At 49.7% G+C, this 16,210-nt stretch overlaps 1 protein-coding gene across 2 annotated transcripts in view; it reads left to right on the top strand.

Moving 5' to 3' along the window:
- LOC118452748 (hydrocephalus-inducing protein homolog) overlaps window positions 1-16,210 on the top strand; it is a 137,217-nt gene that overhangs the window by 54,653 nt on the left and 66,354 nt on the right. For both annotated transcript variants that reach the window (XM_035898720.1, XM_035898721.1), the window contains exons 9-10: window positions 3,206-3,407; window positions 6,319-6,502. In XM_035898720.1, coding sequence (XP_035754613.1) covers window positions 3,206-3,407; window positions 6,319-6,502 — 386 coding nt within the window. The remainder of the gene's footprint in view (window positions 1-3,205; window positions 3,408-6,318; window positions 6,503-16,210) is intronic.

Below are 16,210 nucleotides of genomic sequence, written 5' to 3'. Positions count from 1 at the left end.
TGCCCAGGAAAGGGGCTGCCCATGGAAGGGGCTGCCCATGGAAGGGGTTGAGTCCCCATCCTTGGGGGTATTTAAAAGCTGGGCAGAGGAGGTGCTTAGTGCCAGGGTTTAGTGGTGGGATGGCAGGGCTAGGGGAACAGTTGTGCTTGGTGAGCTTAAAGGTCTTCTCCAACCTAGAAGACTCTATGATTATGAAATGCAACGCTGTTTTTGCTGTGTCAAAGAACATTGTTCAGGAGTACACAACCCAAAGCATCTGCTCTACCGGTCCATAAAAAGTCCAGCTTTTAATTTCGAGTTCGGGCATGGCTTTGTTCGGGTTGCAGAGTGAGAGGCTGTCTCTTGCCATCTGTAGGAGATATATCAGAAATGTGTAAGAATGAGAGAATTGACAGCCTGTAATAGGATCGTGTTGTGTAAATAATGATGGGGCAGATACATCTAGATTCAGTAAACGTGCTTTCTTAGCAGCGAAGCATCCCAAGCTGCTCACTGTGGACATTACCCTGTCAAGTGCAATGCCTAGTGCTACATCACTGTTACAGTACAGAGATTTTTTTTAAAAAAAACTTATATATTAAACAACCAAGAGCCTTAAATGAAATGTCACATACAATTTGGTACCCGAGACATGAAGTCTGCAGTTGCCCTTGGCCAACCCTGCTGGCTCCGCTCGCTGTGTCAGTTCATCTACCTGGCAGATGGATCTGCGCCTTCCTCCTGACTCGCTGGCATCTGTGCATGCTCTACCGAGCGATTTTTGGGTTTATTTATTCAGCACGATGCCAGATACTTCTCTCTGTGGTAGATGGTGTTTTGGCAAACCCTCCAGCCTTCAAAAGAGTCCTCGGTGCTTGCAGCCAGGACCATGGGGTGGCTGCGTCCCCAGCGCCTGCCCAGGAGAGCGGCAATAAGGGGATGTTTTACAAAGCATGTAGAAATGGGCAGTACATAGGCTTTTCCTCCCCCGTGGCCTCTGGAGTTACTGTTCTTCTGTGCTGGAGGTTTTAGTCTCATCTTTGTTCTGATGGTTTTATCTTCCAAGAGTTTTCCCAGTCGCTTTCGGGGTTTATAGCTGTTAGCATCTACAGCCTCCTATGGCAGCACAGTCCAAAGGAAGGAGTATTCCCTGGACAAGTACTGCTACTTTTGTGTAATTTCTGACTAATAACATTATTTCAGGCCCTCGGGTTCCTGTTTTATGACAAATCCTGACAAATTTTTTCCTTATTCACATTTCCCGAGCTATTCATGCTTTTATAGTTCTCTCCCATCTATCTCCCATCTGATTTCTAGCTTGAGGAATCCTGTTCGGTCTTCATATAGAAGCTGCTCCATGCTTTTAATTGGACTTTCTGCACTTCTCTATTTCATTTCAGATGCTTCAATTTGTTTTTTGAGATCAGAACTGTACCCAGTATTTCAAGACCCACGTGGCTGTGGTTTTAGACAAGTGAGATGATGAGAGCTTTCATGGTGTTTATTTTGTTGTAGTTTGTAGTCTTGACCGTTAGCTCGTGTTTCCGTAAACCTGCATTGTACATACTTGAAGCATCATGGGTGTCTCCTGTTTTTTGGGTCCTGGCTTCTTTGCTTGCCAGTGTATGCTGAAGATTCAGCGGAGGGGAAGGGAGATGCTTATAAAGCATTTCTGCCTCTGTAGCTCTTCTGAACGTCAGTTATTTTTATGGTAAATTGTCCATCATAGGAAACAGATTGTCCAGTCGCTGGAAACATTCCCGTTTTTCTCACAACGTAACTCACCTCTGGCCTCAAAGCCCTATTGCTCCAGACTCCCTTAAGAGCAAAGAGATTGAGGGTTATACAGGCACGAAGGCTGAATTCTCCATGTGTGGAAATGAATGACTGAATGACTGTAGAGCTCTGCTGGTTTAGGGGTGACTCTTGCTTCCTTCCCCAGCCCCCCTCCCAGAATGAATGTGATTCCGCTGTGTTGTCTGGCTCAGGATTTATGGAGTCCATCCAGCACACATCCAGCACTCTCCTTCAGGTGTTGCATGGTAGCTTTTTAAAGGCAAGCCCAGCCACTGGCTGCCTTTGCTGTAAGCCATGCAGGGAGGAGAAGGCTCTGCCTTCGCAGGGGGGATGCTTTCCAGGATATGGCCGGGTTGCCACACTTGTCAGTTGGGGCTGGCTCTGAGGCTTTAAGCACCACTCCATAGAAATGCCATTTCTAGAGAACATATCTGATGTTTGCTCTTTGCATCTCACCCGGGGAAACGCTCACCCACGACAGGAAAAGTAGGCTTGGTACTAAAGTTTGAGCTCGGTTGACTCCCAGGAGTTACTTGGTTGGGAAGAACGAAGGTTTGAAAGCTCTGGAAATGAGGGAGCCTTTGGTGGGAGTCTGTTCTGGAGGGTGACGTGGTGGCAGGTATTCCAGCAAGACTCCAGTCATTAATTGGTTGATGTACACAGCCAGGGCCTTTCTCCTCTTCAGCTCGGTCTGAGGTGGGAAGCAAAGATGTCCTTGCTTGGGTCGTTGAATAGCTTGGGAATAGCCAGTGTAGACTTGCACACTCGGGCACAGGCAACAGGATCCAGGCTGAAGAAATGGCCTTGCAGGGCTGTAATGGGCAGGTTGGTGTGGGCCATGCCCCACCAGTCTCATTTTGACGTATCTTCGCAACCCCACAGCAAGGGCACCGCTTCTACCATGCAGTGAAGTTCTCTTCTGCATCCCATCCTGCCGGGGGCTGTCACTTCACTTGTTCCTCAGAACCTCCTTTTGCTGCCTGTGTGCCCCCAGGCATCTTTGCATGTCAGCAGCAAAGGATGGGGAGGGACGCAGCATGGGTGGTGTGGTTGCAGGAGACGCTGGGCAAGCTGTGACTGCAGTGGGACTCCTCAGAGTCACCTGGAGGACTTCAGTGCAGAATTCCCTGTGACTCGAGTGAGATGGCAACCCAAAGGCCACCTGGCCACCCCTGAAAGATCTCACTGTAAATACCATGGGGATAAAGCTCTATAAACACATCCAGAAATAAGGTGCTTAAAGTGGTGTCCAGGACATCCTCATGCCGTACCCATGCACCTGTCAGGGTGTGATAAACGTACTGGTCTGTGGAACTGCTAATAGGACTAAAAGCTGTAATGCTTTCTTCTGTTCCCTGTGGTTTGCTCTGTTCCTTGTTCTTCCATCAGCAAGTGAGATGAGCAAAGACTCCCCTTTGCTTTCTTCCAGGTGAAGATGTTCACACAAGCCTTTATGGAGCAGCTGTAGATGTCAACATCAGGCTAGATAGGAACTCCTTGACAGTGGAGAAGATGTACCTCACGCTGTCAAACCACCGATCCGTGGTCATCCACAATCGGAGTGAAATCATAGCCCACTTCCAGTGGAAGGCTTTTGTTACTCAGGAAGAGGAGGATCATCAGAAGCTGAGGTTTGTTTGAAAGATTAATTTCAGCAAGATACATCGCCCAAGGGTAAAGCTAACGTGTGGCCTCAGAGGGGTGTTGGTGCTTTTTGAATGGTTTAGGACAAGTAAACCATCCACGGTGTCAGGATATGCGTCACCGAGGTACCCCGAAGGTAGCAGACCTCGGCATTTCCCATTCCAGTTCCACCCATACTCGAGCTGAGGATGATGATTTGGCGAGGAAAGGGTCGTTCCAATGACTAAATAGCAAATTCCTGTTTTGTGGGAGCACAAACCACTGAGGCCCAGAGATCCTGGGGCTACAGGGCGTCCGTGAGGCTGAGGAAAGTGTCAGCACTCATTACCTGGGACTTCATGTAGCTGCAGGTAACATAACTATGACAATAGTCACTGCAGTTCCTTCCACTCCAGCCTTGATCAGATAGCAGACTCCTCCAGCAATGTGCAGGGTAGAGTGCTTCATTGGCCTGGAAAGTTGAGGCCACCCTGCTGTGGGGTGTTGAATCGCCTTGCACCGTCCTGATTTCCAGCATGACAAGGTATTTCTGCCCTTCCTTAGGGGCTGGGGAGTGTTTGGGGGTGGAGGGTACTGCAGGGAAGGTTAGGGCTGCACAGGACCTGGAATTGGATTTAGGCTTCAGCAACCTGTGTCTTCGTGGCAGTGAGAGATGAGGCAGGATCTTCAAAGGGTGTCTTCCGTGAAGCTTTGAAATTGCCATCAGAGAAACACACACAGCCTGGAGGGGTGAATTGGAAATCACACATAAAAGCTCACGTGATTTCAGGAATCCTTGTGTGACTTTTCAGACTTCGGTGGATGTAGGAACATCGGGAGTTAGTCTGAACCCATAGCTGATCAGGGGACTGCCTGAAACTGGAGCACTTTTTAAAGGCTTACGAGCAAATAAAGTTCAACGTAATTAGGTCAGAAATGCCTTGAAGGTCAAAACTAGTTTTCCACTGTTCTCTATTTTTAATTACACAGTGTGTGACTTCTGTGCAAGCTCAGTGTGTTAAAAGCTCACGACCTTCTCTTGTTACTTCCCTGAACCATTCCTTTACCATCTCTTCCCACCCGCCTGTCTCAGACTGGACCCTGAGTGAGCCTCCTTCCCCTCAGAAGTGACCGAGTTTCCCCACAGTAGACTTCAACCTAATTTTTTTCCAGTTTTATTTGTTCTCATGCCAGTTTGTGTCCTAGACATAAACCAGGACGTTTTGTTCTTCCTTACTTGCAATCGTAGGGATGGGCAGAGCTCAAAGGTCACTGTTGTGATGTCAGAGAAGCTTTTGAGGTCTTGGAGAAGGGAAGACTTTTTCAGGGGAGAAGGCAGAGCGGGACCCTGCACTGGGATGCGACCCAAAAAGACCTGGATTGTTAGAAGGTCTGTCCAGGGGTTTGCTCTGTCTCCCTCCTGCAGGACTTTTGGGGATGTAATGGTGGAATTATTGTTGATGGAGGTTGCATTGAAGGTTGTTCATCTCATTGGCTGGAAGCCCCTTTAATGCCCAGTATTGTAGGTCAGCCAGGGAGAAACATTTCCTATTGCACTCTACGGGGAGCGAGCCAAAGCAAGTATTTTTGGCTCTGGTGACAGCATTTGCCTGAGGCTCTGTCTGTGTGCAGCTAGTAATGGCCATGACTGTATTTCCTTTCTAATTGTATTTGAATTCAGCTGGGTGATGATCGCTGTCCTGTTTAAACTGCACTGCCTCGATTTGCTGCGTATGGACCCTTCCACTCATTCCCTAAGAGTTGTCACCTGCTGGTTCTTCAGGGCCAGGGGACTGGACCGTGAAGGGGACAGCAATGGGCCAGCTAGGAAGTGACTGCTCTGTAGTTCTCATCTCTTGGTTGTGATTTTTAAACACTAGAATGATTTCTGCTATGACTACCAAGGAAGGGAGAGATTAACCGTGTCAAAGCCCTGCAGAGAAGGCCAAAAAGGAGAAAGATAAGGGGGTTCAAGGTTAGAACCATAGAATCGTTGAGGTTGGAAAAGCCCTTTAAGATCCCCAAGCCCAACCATTCCTCTAACCCTGCCAGCCCACCACTGGCCCTAAGCACCTCGTCTGCCTGGCTTTTAAATCCCCCCAGGGACAGGGACTCGACCCCTTCCCTGGGCAGCCCCTTCCAGTGCTTGACAGCCCTTGTGGGGAAGGAATTTTTCCCAATGTCCAACCTGAACCTCCCGTGGCACAACTTGAGGCCATAAGACTTAAGGGTTTGGATGTAGAGGTGACGGTCCTGACTTCTTTATTGGGCGATGCTAAGCAAAGTCCCTTCCTCTCTCAGGGCCCTGGTTTTCATGTATATCAAACCATTAATTTCACTGAGGTCGTGTGATGCCTGAATTCATCAGTTGGCTTTTAAAGTGCTCTGGGATCCTCTGGTGGAAGGCAGTATAGGGAACAGAGAGCAGATAGTGTTTGCTTATCTCCCTCTCCAGAGGTCCAAAAGGGAAGAAAAAAAAAGTGATGCTAGTAACCTGCAGCTGAAACCCAGTTTCTTCTCCCCTTCCCAGTGAAGCACTGCAGTGGGTGCTCCTTGATCTTTACCTGCCTCCCATGAGCAGCTCTATGGTAGGAAAAAGCCAGCTGAGGTGGTTGGCGGATTCTCCATTGGTCGTGGTGGTGGCTTTGGGCCAGGTTGCTCTCTTGAGGGCTGCCACCTTTCAAAAAAACCCAAACTCCTTCTTAGCTGATAAGCGTGGAGTAACCTTACCTGCCATGACAGCGAACAAGTGATAATCTGATCCAACTGGGACCCCGTGGCTCGGGGTCAGCCCCTTGCGGAGCCCCTGCTGCTCTTCCTCCCTGCGTGTGCTGCTGCCCCTGCGCTTACACGACAGTCGCTGCAAATGTGTTGCTTATTAAATTATCTGCTTGGTTTGTCTCTTCCCCGCGGCTGCAGGCTGTGTCGCAGGCTGCGGAGGCAGGAAGAGGACGAGATGGATTATTTTCTCAAGGAGTGCGCGGTGGACCCCGCTCTCCGAGAACGCCTTTCCCTTCTCTCCCGCACCTTCCAGAACCAGAGGGCGAAGGTGCAAGGAGACTCCATGCTTTTCTCTGATGATATCTTCACCATTGAACCAGTGGTAAGCGATAGCTGAGAACCTCCCTTCCTCCTCCTCTTTGGTGAATTGAGGTCACTTGGCAGGTCCCTGCTTGATGTGTAAAGAGAGAAAACATCAGGTTTCTGATGAGGCTGTTAGAGCTTTTTGCAAAAAGCATTTCTGATCTGTGGGCTCCTGAGCCACAGCGAGAGCCTGCCTAAAGCAGAGCTGCTGTGAGGGCTATAAATAAGTGTCCTTACAGCATTTGGAGGCGTCAGTTATCATAGGTAAGGGCACACCTTACGCATACTGCGTGGGGATTTGCAAAGGATATTCAAGCATTGCCGGGTCACATCTTGACCTGAAGAATGAAATGGTCCTCTGGGGAAAGGAGGCCCAATTCAGCCCAAGTTTAATCATGGAAATACCAATCCCTTCATACAACCTGGACTTAGGTTAGACATTAGGAAAAATTTTTTCAATGAAAGGGCTGTCAAGTACTGGAAGGGGCTGCCCAGGGAAGGGGTTGAGTCCCCATCCCTGAGGATATTTAAAAGCTGGGTAGATGCGTTTCTTGGGGACGTGGTTTAGTGGTGGGATGGCAGGGTTACGTTAATGGTTGGACTTGATGATCTTAGAGGTCTTTTCCAACCTAAACGATTCTGTGATTCTGTGGATCTCCCTTCCAGTGTCATCTGTGAGCCTGGCAGGTTTCAGTGGGCTTTTTGAGTTGTATTGCGTGTAAGTACAGAAATTTTCTTTTTGCTTTTCTGTTTACGGGAGCAAAACCCCACATCCCTCAATCAACCAGAGCTCTGCTTCTGAGTATTTGTGTGGTCTGAGACGAAGAACGTCGGCTGTCTGAGTGCTGCAAAATCCCTTCTCATCTTGGAGTAAACCTAAGAATAAGCTCAACCTCTTCTTTCCTTTTAAAATAGGTGAAACTAATATTATTTTTTTTTTTTATTTTACAAGGAAGGGGTTGATGTTCTCTTTGTGGCTCCTATAGCCCATACAAGGCTGAGAGCCACTAGTTCCACACTGCTGTAGCTGACAGCAGCACGGTGTGACCCAGAGATTGTCAGAGCGGTGAGGAGTATTGTAGAGAGTGGGAGCTGATCTGCTGAGTGTTAAGAGCATCCCGTGGGTGCATTAGAGCTTATTTTGGAGCATGTCCCAGGGCTCCTGCTTCCGAACAGTTGGACTACGTCTCTGCAACTAGCTTAACCTGCCCTGGAGCTCCTGAAGTGTGTTAAGGTGAGGTCCAGAGGTCTGGCTGCCCACGGTGCTGAGCCCTGACCCCTCTGGGCGTGGGAGCCCTGGCCCCTTTGGGTAGAGATGTACACACATGAAGAGCAGGCTGGCCTCAAGTCTTGTGTGGAAACCTTTCCTAAATGGCTGTGTTAATGTTACACTGTTTGCTCCAGGGCTGAACAGAAGTGGGCTGCTACATGAGTCTCTCCCCTTCTGTCTTGGCCAGCATTATCAATCTTTTGATGTCCATTAATTCCATTATTCTCTCTTCCTACCTATCACCTGTTGTGTCCAAGAGCACCCTACAGAAATAATCAAACCCTTGTAACAAGTGACTGGAGGAAGCAATTGCTTCTGGAGGTTAGGAAGCTGATGGAGGGATAACAGTCTTAGAAATGCTTTCTGGGCAGGGGGGCTTTGCAGGGTTTGTGCTCAAGCTTTGCTGTGGCACTGGACCATTACCTGCTGTTTTTTTCAGGTGTTGCCATCTGTAGAAGCCGCAGCAGGTCACTTCAGTCTGTATAGGGTTAACTCTCTGATGAAAATAGCAACAAAAAAGAGGAGGCAGTGATTTTTGGAGTGACCATGTGACCATGAACATTTTGAGCAGCCGTCCAAGCCTGTGGGAAACAAGCTGTTATGCAACTCTGACTTTCTGAGCTCATCTCAAATTTGGTTTAATTTATTTTTGCAAATACACATGATATGTCAGCAGAAGCAGCTGCAATAGAAGCCCAGGTGGCTACCAACGGACAAAGACCTTGCTTTTTGCCGCATCCTCCCCACCACAGCTTAGCTGGAAGTCACATTGCAGACACGTGGGAGCTGACTCCTTGGAAATGGAAACCAGAGGAAAGGGAGGACAAGGATTTATTACCACTACACTGACCTTGATGAGCCATCCCTGTCCTGTCATTACCTGGTAGTGGCTCCTCAGTGCCACATGTAATTCTGAGATGATGGAGGTGGTCTTCAGGATGTCCAGGTTATGAAATCACTACCGTTGTTGATCCAGAGGGTTGGGTCAGGAGGTAGCAGCATTGTTTCTTCCTGAAAATCTCCACCTCATTGGGGAATCGAGCTGGTCCCCATCCAAATGAAAGGCTACTGCAGAACACTTTGGTTTTTGGCAGAAGGCACCAGCTCCAGTGGGAGCCATGGTCCATCCCACAGCTCACTGTGGGTTCAGTTATTTATGGAAAGAAGCAGATGTTACCCTTGCTCCTAAGTGCCCTGAACTAGCAGGATGCACTTTGGGTGTCATTTTGGTACTTGTGTCGCCAACTCTGTCTTTGGCTTTATGTCCGCTTTGAGCAGTGGTTTCCTTTCCGTGCATCGCCTTCCCCCTCTGCAAAACAAAGTAGGGGATTTGGCCAGTGGTTGGCTGTGCCCAACTTGTCAAGATGGTCTTTTTCTTATTCAGGCTGGTAGAGATCTAGCAGATTCTCGTTATTTAGGGGCAGAGGGAGGGAAAATGGGATCTGCAAGAGCCCACCCGTACATACATGCATAGAGATCACTTCTGTCGCCGTGAGTCACGGTGTGCCATCCCCTCCTGTATCCCGTTGCTTTACACTGTAGCAAAGCCAGGGTACAACAGCTGGAGTTTCTGTGCTGTATCCCCATACATCCACTGTCTGTATTTTATGCCACCTGCCAGTTGCAGCCTGTCTGAGGCTGACATTAAGCCAGAAGTGCTGCAATATCATGTTCGCAGCGCTGCGTAGTTTTATCTCTGTCCCAGTTAGCATCCACGGTCGTTTTCCATGCTCCAACTCCACTGCCGTCCTGTAGAGAACGTGCTAGCCCAGGCAGACCGCTGGCTCCTGAGGCTCATATGCCTGTAGCCGTAGCCTGCAAGGGTGGGTAATGAAGCATATCCTTGTAACCAGCAACCTCTTCAACAGCCTATTTTAATTTCCCAGGAGAAATAACTCGCAATATTTTCTAGTTTCATAGTCTGACATACAGCAGTAAAGAAGGGAGAAATGACAGAAATTTCCCAGAATAGTTATTTCTTTAAAGAATTTGGTTTAGCTGTGGAACAGTAGAATAAAGTGTAATGGATGGTTTCTTCTTGCCCTCCACCTCTGGAGTCAAACGATCTGGCTTACGGCTTCACCAATAATACGGGCAATATATGTGGACGTACTGCCAAAAGTTTCCAACCAAATACATCGAATCCTGCAGAATGGTGATTTCATATCAGGAGCTCAAGAGACCGAGTCTATTAACTGCTGGTACAAGTTTTCCTGGGAGCAAGGATAGGAGTGCCAGGCTCCAGTAGCAGTGCTGCATTAGGATTGTTCCAGAGAGCGGTGCTGATGCATATGAAAGGATGGGGTTTATTGCTAGTCCGTAGGCTCATTTCCTCTGGTGCCTTACAGGAGTCTTGTTGGACTGTGCCTTGGGATCAGCAGCTCTGCAGATGGAGGGGGATATGTCCCTTGTCACAGAATCCCAGCATGGCAGGGGTTGGCAGGGCCCTTTGGAGACCATCCAGCCCAACCCCCCTGCTCAAGCAGGCTCACCCAGAGCAGGGTGCACAGGACATCGTCCAGGAGGGCTTTGAATATCTCCAGAGAAGGAGACTCCACAGCCCCCCTGGGAAGCCTGGGCCAGGGCTTGGTCACCCTCAAAGTCAAGAAGTTCTTCCTCCCGTTCAACTGGAACCTCTTCTGCTTCAGTTTGTGCCCATTGCCCTTTGTCCTGGCGCTGGGCACCACTGAGAAGAGTCTGGCTCTATCCTCATGACACCCACCTTTAAGGTATTTGTACGTGTTGATGAGATCCCCTCTCAGCCTTCTCTTCTCCAGGCTGAACAAGCCCAGCTCCCTCAGCCTTTCCTTGTAGGGGAGATGCTCCAGTCCCCTCATCATCTTTGTAGCCTTCCTTGGGACTCTCTCCAGTAGTTCCTCATCCTTCTTGAGCTGAGGAGCCCAGAACTGGACTTGGTGCTCCAGATGGGGTCTCAGTGGGCAGAGTAGAGGGGGAGGAGAACCTCCCTCACCCTGCTGGCCACACTCCTCTGAACACGCCCCAGGATGCCTTTGTCAGCATCTTGGTGCATCGCCGAGTGCTTTCCTGGAGCATGGCAGGGCATCATCCCCAGCACAGGGGGCTTCTGTGCTGCACCCTCATCTGTTTGGGTTGTAAAAGAAGAAATGGCATCGGCCTGATGCTCTTGGCTCCTTCCTGCCCCTGGTTTAATTCTACAGTGTACAGAGAGATGCCAGCTATGCTGTGGCAGTCGCTGGCATCTCAGCAGTGTTGAGCAAATCATCCCACCAGGGACTCGGCCGCTCTGAGCAATGCCTGCAGGGACTCATTCCCACTCCCTTGCTGTTTGGAAACTTGCAGTGTTCTCCCAGGTTCTTGCTGAAGCTGTTTTTGTTCTGGTGCAGTGGAAGCTCACTGTTTTGACGTTCAGTTTGGTTTATCATGGGCCAGGATTAAATTCTAGTGTCTGACAAATGCTGTGCAGGTACTGACCGAGCTCCAGTTCCACTTTTGACAGCAACAGCAATGCAGGGATGGGACAAGACCAGGACAGCCAGGGCTTTCTGTGTCACGAGCGATGTCTCCTATTCCACATGGAGACCAGCAGGCAGCCAGAGCAGATTGCAGAGCCCTGGTATTGCTCTCCTGCCTTCTGTGCCCATTTGTCAGTAAGCAGAGGGAGCCTTGGCCAGCAAGTCCCGGCTGAGGTAGCCAGCCCTATTTTTCCTGCAAAGATGGGATGACTTTTCTCTCCAGGACCTGATCTGAGATGTCCTGCTGGGTGCAAGCCCTGGGCATTGCTGCTGGCTCTGTCAGGGTCCAGCTACCTGGTGCCTGTTACAGGTGTGCATGGTCTGGTAGGGACAAGAGTTGGACAGGGACAGGTCCCATGGTGGAGAGAGAGGAAGGATATTGAAGCAGAGGGCGGTTTAGTGGCAAGGGGCAGTGTCTCCTGAGAACAGGATAAGTGTGGGCTATATTATCCCAAGCCAGGTTAATCCAAAGCCGCAAAGACCAGGAGGGATTCCTCCGAGGGGCAGCTCTTGGGATTGGGCTCAGTCTCTGCAGAGAGCCCAAGGCAGGTACAGAGGCGGGTACCTGGAATATGAGATAGCCATAGCCTGTAGCCACAGGCTGCTGGGGCTACTACACCAATGGTGTGGTGTGAGGACCATCAAAAAGGTTTCCATGTTACTCCAGGGAGGAGGGGTAGCCTTGTTGCCTGTCTTTGGCACAAAACTCAGGTGTCCTTGGTTGGTGGAGAACCTAGGCAGTTCAGCTTCTGCATTCACAGGGTTCGAGGCTTTGTAGCCTGAGGCTCCCTGTAGATGATCTGTGATAATTAATTAAGTTTATATAGTGTGAATGCTCCCATGTCTCTCTTGAACAACTGAGGCTTTCAGGCCTTGAAGATTCAGCCCTTATTCCTTTGTACGTTGGGACCTCCTTGGAGAAGCTGGGGCTGATGCTGCTGCCCTGCCAGCGGAGCTCCTGGAAGGCTTTTGCTGCCCCGAGAGGAGCCTTGCAAGTACCGCAGTAGCCCGGATGGACTCTGCAGTGGCTGGAAGCCTCGCTGTGCCTCTGCGTGCTGCAAAATGAGCAAGTGGAATTTACTGAAATATATATATATTTATTTTTTTTTTTATTGAGCTCTATTACCTCCTTCCTGCTGTAGTCACAATGTCTGCCTGTGTGTATTCACTGCTGCAGTCAGGATCGTTGCTGTGCAAGTCACGTTAGGGGCTCAGGCATGCAGAGCATCCGTCTGTCTGGCTGCCAGAGCTTAGCACGGGAACAGGTAAGTTTGCCATCCTAGTCTTGTTCACCCAAAGCTGAACTGGCAGGGACGGGATCACAACAGTCAATGCGGGTGCAGCTTGTAGCAAGACCGAGCTGCCGTGAGCATCACAGTGTGTGCTGTTCCTGAACCATCTCCCACTCTTGTCCCAGCTTTCTGTTTCTGCACCTCCTTCCCAGGTTCCCTGCTCTCTCAGGTCTGTCCCTATCTCTGCCTCTGTGATATATTGCTGTTACCGTGCTCTAAAACAGCAGGGTAAGATCACAGTGTCGGTTATATTTCTGTCGCAGATGTGCTGGCCTTGGAGTTCATCGAATCCCAAAGTCAGCTAAACTCACTCAGCTAGAAAAGCGCGCTGTCATTAGTAGATACATATTCATCAGGCCAATGGGTCTTTTTAACTTTCTTCCTTTCCTGCTTAGCTTCGTTTTTGCTTATGAATTGTATTACACTCGCGTCCGTTAACGGAAGATATATTGCAACTGACAGTCTCTGAGTAATAACTAAACTGCCCCGAAGCATCCAGAGGGCCAATATATCTGATCGGGGCGTCTAAAATAGACCGGCGAGTACCATCAGCCTACGATCCAGCAGAATTGAGCAGCAAACCAGTGCTTTGCGAGATGGTTGGAATGAAAGACTGATGATATTGCTGCATTAGGCTCAAAGTTGTTTGTTTTCTGGCCTCGGTGGAAAGAGGGATGCTCTCCGAGTTTCCCTGGAATGGTTGGGCTCTGTGAGTCCTGATTTGTGTTTGTGTGAATGCTGCTTTAAAGCAGCCAGTGTTGCGTTGAATAATGACAAGGTGTAAACATCGCCCTCTGCTTTTTCATGTAGATCCCGAAGTTTTGCAGGAAATAGCACAGTCCCAGCAAATCGGATCCTCAGTTTGTGGTAGGCATCGTCTGTCTGACAGCCAGCCCAAACTCTAAGCTGCCTGCCCATGGTAATCTGGCTGTGTGCAGCCCTCGTCGGCCTGATTGCAGAGCTACAGTCAAACCCTGGCATCAGTTTTCACCCTCAGCCTCCCTGTTCCTGTCCTGGCTTATTCAAATATTTTGTCCCCACTTTGCTATCTGGCACATGGGGCTTTACAGAGCAAATGGAGACTTTCCCTTGGCATGCTCTGGGTGGCTGTTCTGGGCTTTCACTCCCGCTTGTTGCTGAACTCCCCTCCCTTTTACTGCACCCCTGTGTTTTGGTTTTAAGGCTCAGGATGTGCCATCCTCCCCTGCTTTGTGCTCCTCTTGAAGATGAAGACCTTAAGCATCACCATTGCTCTTGGCATAGCTCCTGTGAGTGTTGGCGTAGCTGGTGGTGCTGGTGAGGCACTGTTGACCATGCAGGAACTGAACCGAGGGGTCTCTGCAGCTCCCTGAGCAGAGGATCACAGCAGCTGGAGGATCAAACGGTATTGCTGGGCAGCTCATCCCACGCAGCACCCTTTTGGGAGAAGCACCGAACACCAGCGAGCCAAGATGTGTGCTCGGCTACAGCCGCTGGGCTTGAGGCAAATGCAAGCAGCTGCCTCGTGCATCCCCCCCATCCCCAGGGGTGGTCTGCCCAGGGTGAGGCCATGGAATTCAGTCTGTTAAACAGCAAGCAGCTGGGTGATGAGCACTGGTGAGTTATTAGACTCTAATTAGCCAAGCCAGGAAAATCTATCAACCGAGTGATTTTTTTTGATTTTTCTCTCAGTGGCAGCTTAGGCAGGCTCCAGGCGTCGTAGCAGAGCTTATGTTGTTCAGAGCACCCCGAATGCTTTTATTCCTGCAAATCCAAGATCACTCTGTGGATGGCTCAGTCCGTGCAGCATCCCCAAGGGACCCAGAGGCTCTGATACCTCCCACGCTGACAGTGGGTTGCAGGCTGATGGCCCCACGTTGCTTCCTCAAGCAAGTGCGTTGTCATATAATAAGGCTTCATCTTCATCCAGCAAGCAGCTGGATGGAAACATGAAGTACATTTGATCTGGTAAATGTGTTTGCTCCAGGTTTTGAGAGGAATCCAAGTGACTTTATGCTTTCAGACCTCACTTATTACCATGGTGGTTATGGCTTGTTGGTATTCGAAACAGTTTTCTCTGCCTGTTCTTCCCTCTGTTCTGTTGACTCCGAGCAGACTGTGCGTTAGGGAATTATTTGCAGCTGCAGCCCAATAACTCACCATGTCATAGCTCTTTAATTTTTGTGGGGACTGTCCTTCGAGCTGCAAGCACTGAGTCGATGGGAAGCATTGTAGTTATTTAATATTTATGCTGCAGGAGTGCCAGGGGCTCCAGTCAGTTCAAGGCTCTTTTGGACAAAGTTCTGAGGATACCCAGCAGCAAGTTGAATCAAAGCCTCGCTTCATTGATAGAAAAATAATTCCGTTCTTTTTCTCTCCTCCTATAAGCTAAATTTTTCATTCCTTGTAGAGTAGTATTAGAGCTGTCAGCCGTGCGTATGTTTATGTCAATAAGCGAACAAGGAGACATTTGTAATGGTAGGGTTTGAGGGGATGTAAGTGGTGCCTTTGTTTAAACCAGTTGCAAGGAGTGAGTGAGAGCCTTTACAAAACAGGGATGCCTCCAAAAATGAGCGATGGAGCTCCCTGGGTCTGAGCGCCAGGGCTGGGACTTTTTGGTAGAGAAGACCCCAAGGAAGCAGCAGACAGTTGCAGAAGCACTGGTAGCACAGCCCAGACTTAAATCTCCGAGCGTGACAAGGAAGAGAGCTATTTTACTTGATTTTGGTTGAAAGAGGTATGGAGCTGTGCGCAAATCCCGTCTTCTCTTGTTTGAGCCTGTGCTAAGGGAAACAGGAGGCATGCATCTTGCAGAGATAAACAGGACACGTCCATCTCTCAGCTCCATTCTCAGATCTTTCGTAACCTCAATGCTGGCTGACTACTGACGGCATGGGGCAGAAGCAGCCATCAGCAAGGAGTCTGTTCCTCACTGGTCCCCAAGCAGAAGGGCTTGTTCTGCTGGGTCCTGAGTGCCCCAACCCGTGTTCTATGCTTAAATACGTCTGCAGGTGAAGGGTATAAGAGGCAGCACCTTCATAACTGAGACCAGAAGAATCCATTTGATTTTTCTAAATCTCTTCTGATACAAGCAGAAGTGCTCACGTAGCTGTAGTGATGCGGGGATATACGGGAGGGTTGGCAGGAGAGCAGTTCCTTCCGCTTAGACTGGCTGGTACCTCTGACAAAATCCTGCTTGATTTGCTGGAGCCAGTTGGGTTGCTTCATTCTGGCTTACTGGCTGGATGGCCGACCCCAGAGAGTTGTGGTCAACGGAGTTAAATCCAGTTGGTGGCCGGTCACAAACGGTGTTCCCCGGGGCTCAGTTCTAGGGCCGGTTTTGTTTAGTATCTTCATCAATGATATGGATGAGGGGATCGAGTGCACCCTCAGTAAGTTTGCAGATGACAGATCTGCTGGAGGGGAGGAGGGCTCTGCAGAGGGACCTGGCCAGGCTGGATACATGGGCCCAGGCCAATGGTGTGAGGTTCAACAAGGCCAAGGGCCGAGTCCTGCCCTGGGGTCACAACAACCCCACGCAATGCTACAGGCATGGGGAAGAGGGGCTGAGAAGCTGCCCGGCAGAAAAGGACCTGGGGGTGCTGGTCGACAGGCGGCTGAATACGAGCCAGCAGTGTGCCCAGGTGGCCAAGAAGGCCAATGGCATCCTGGCTTGTATCAGGAATAGTGTG

Source organism: Egretta garzetta, unplaced genomic scaffold (genome assembly GCF_000687185.1).
Source record: "Egretta garzetta isolate BGI_Z169 unplaced genomic scaffold, ASM68718v1 scaffold27, whole genome shotgun sequence".
In the NCBI taxonomy this organism is placed as follows: domain Eukaryota; kingdom Metazoa; phylum Chordata; class Aves; order Pelecaniformes; family Ardeidae; genus Egretta; species Egretta garzetta.
This window is presented reverse-complemented; position numbering and strand designations above follow the sequence as displayed.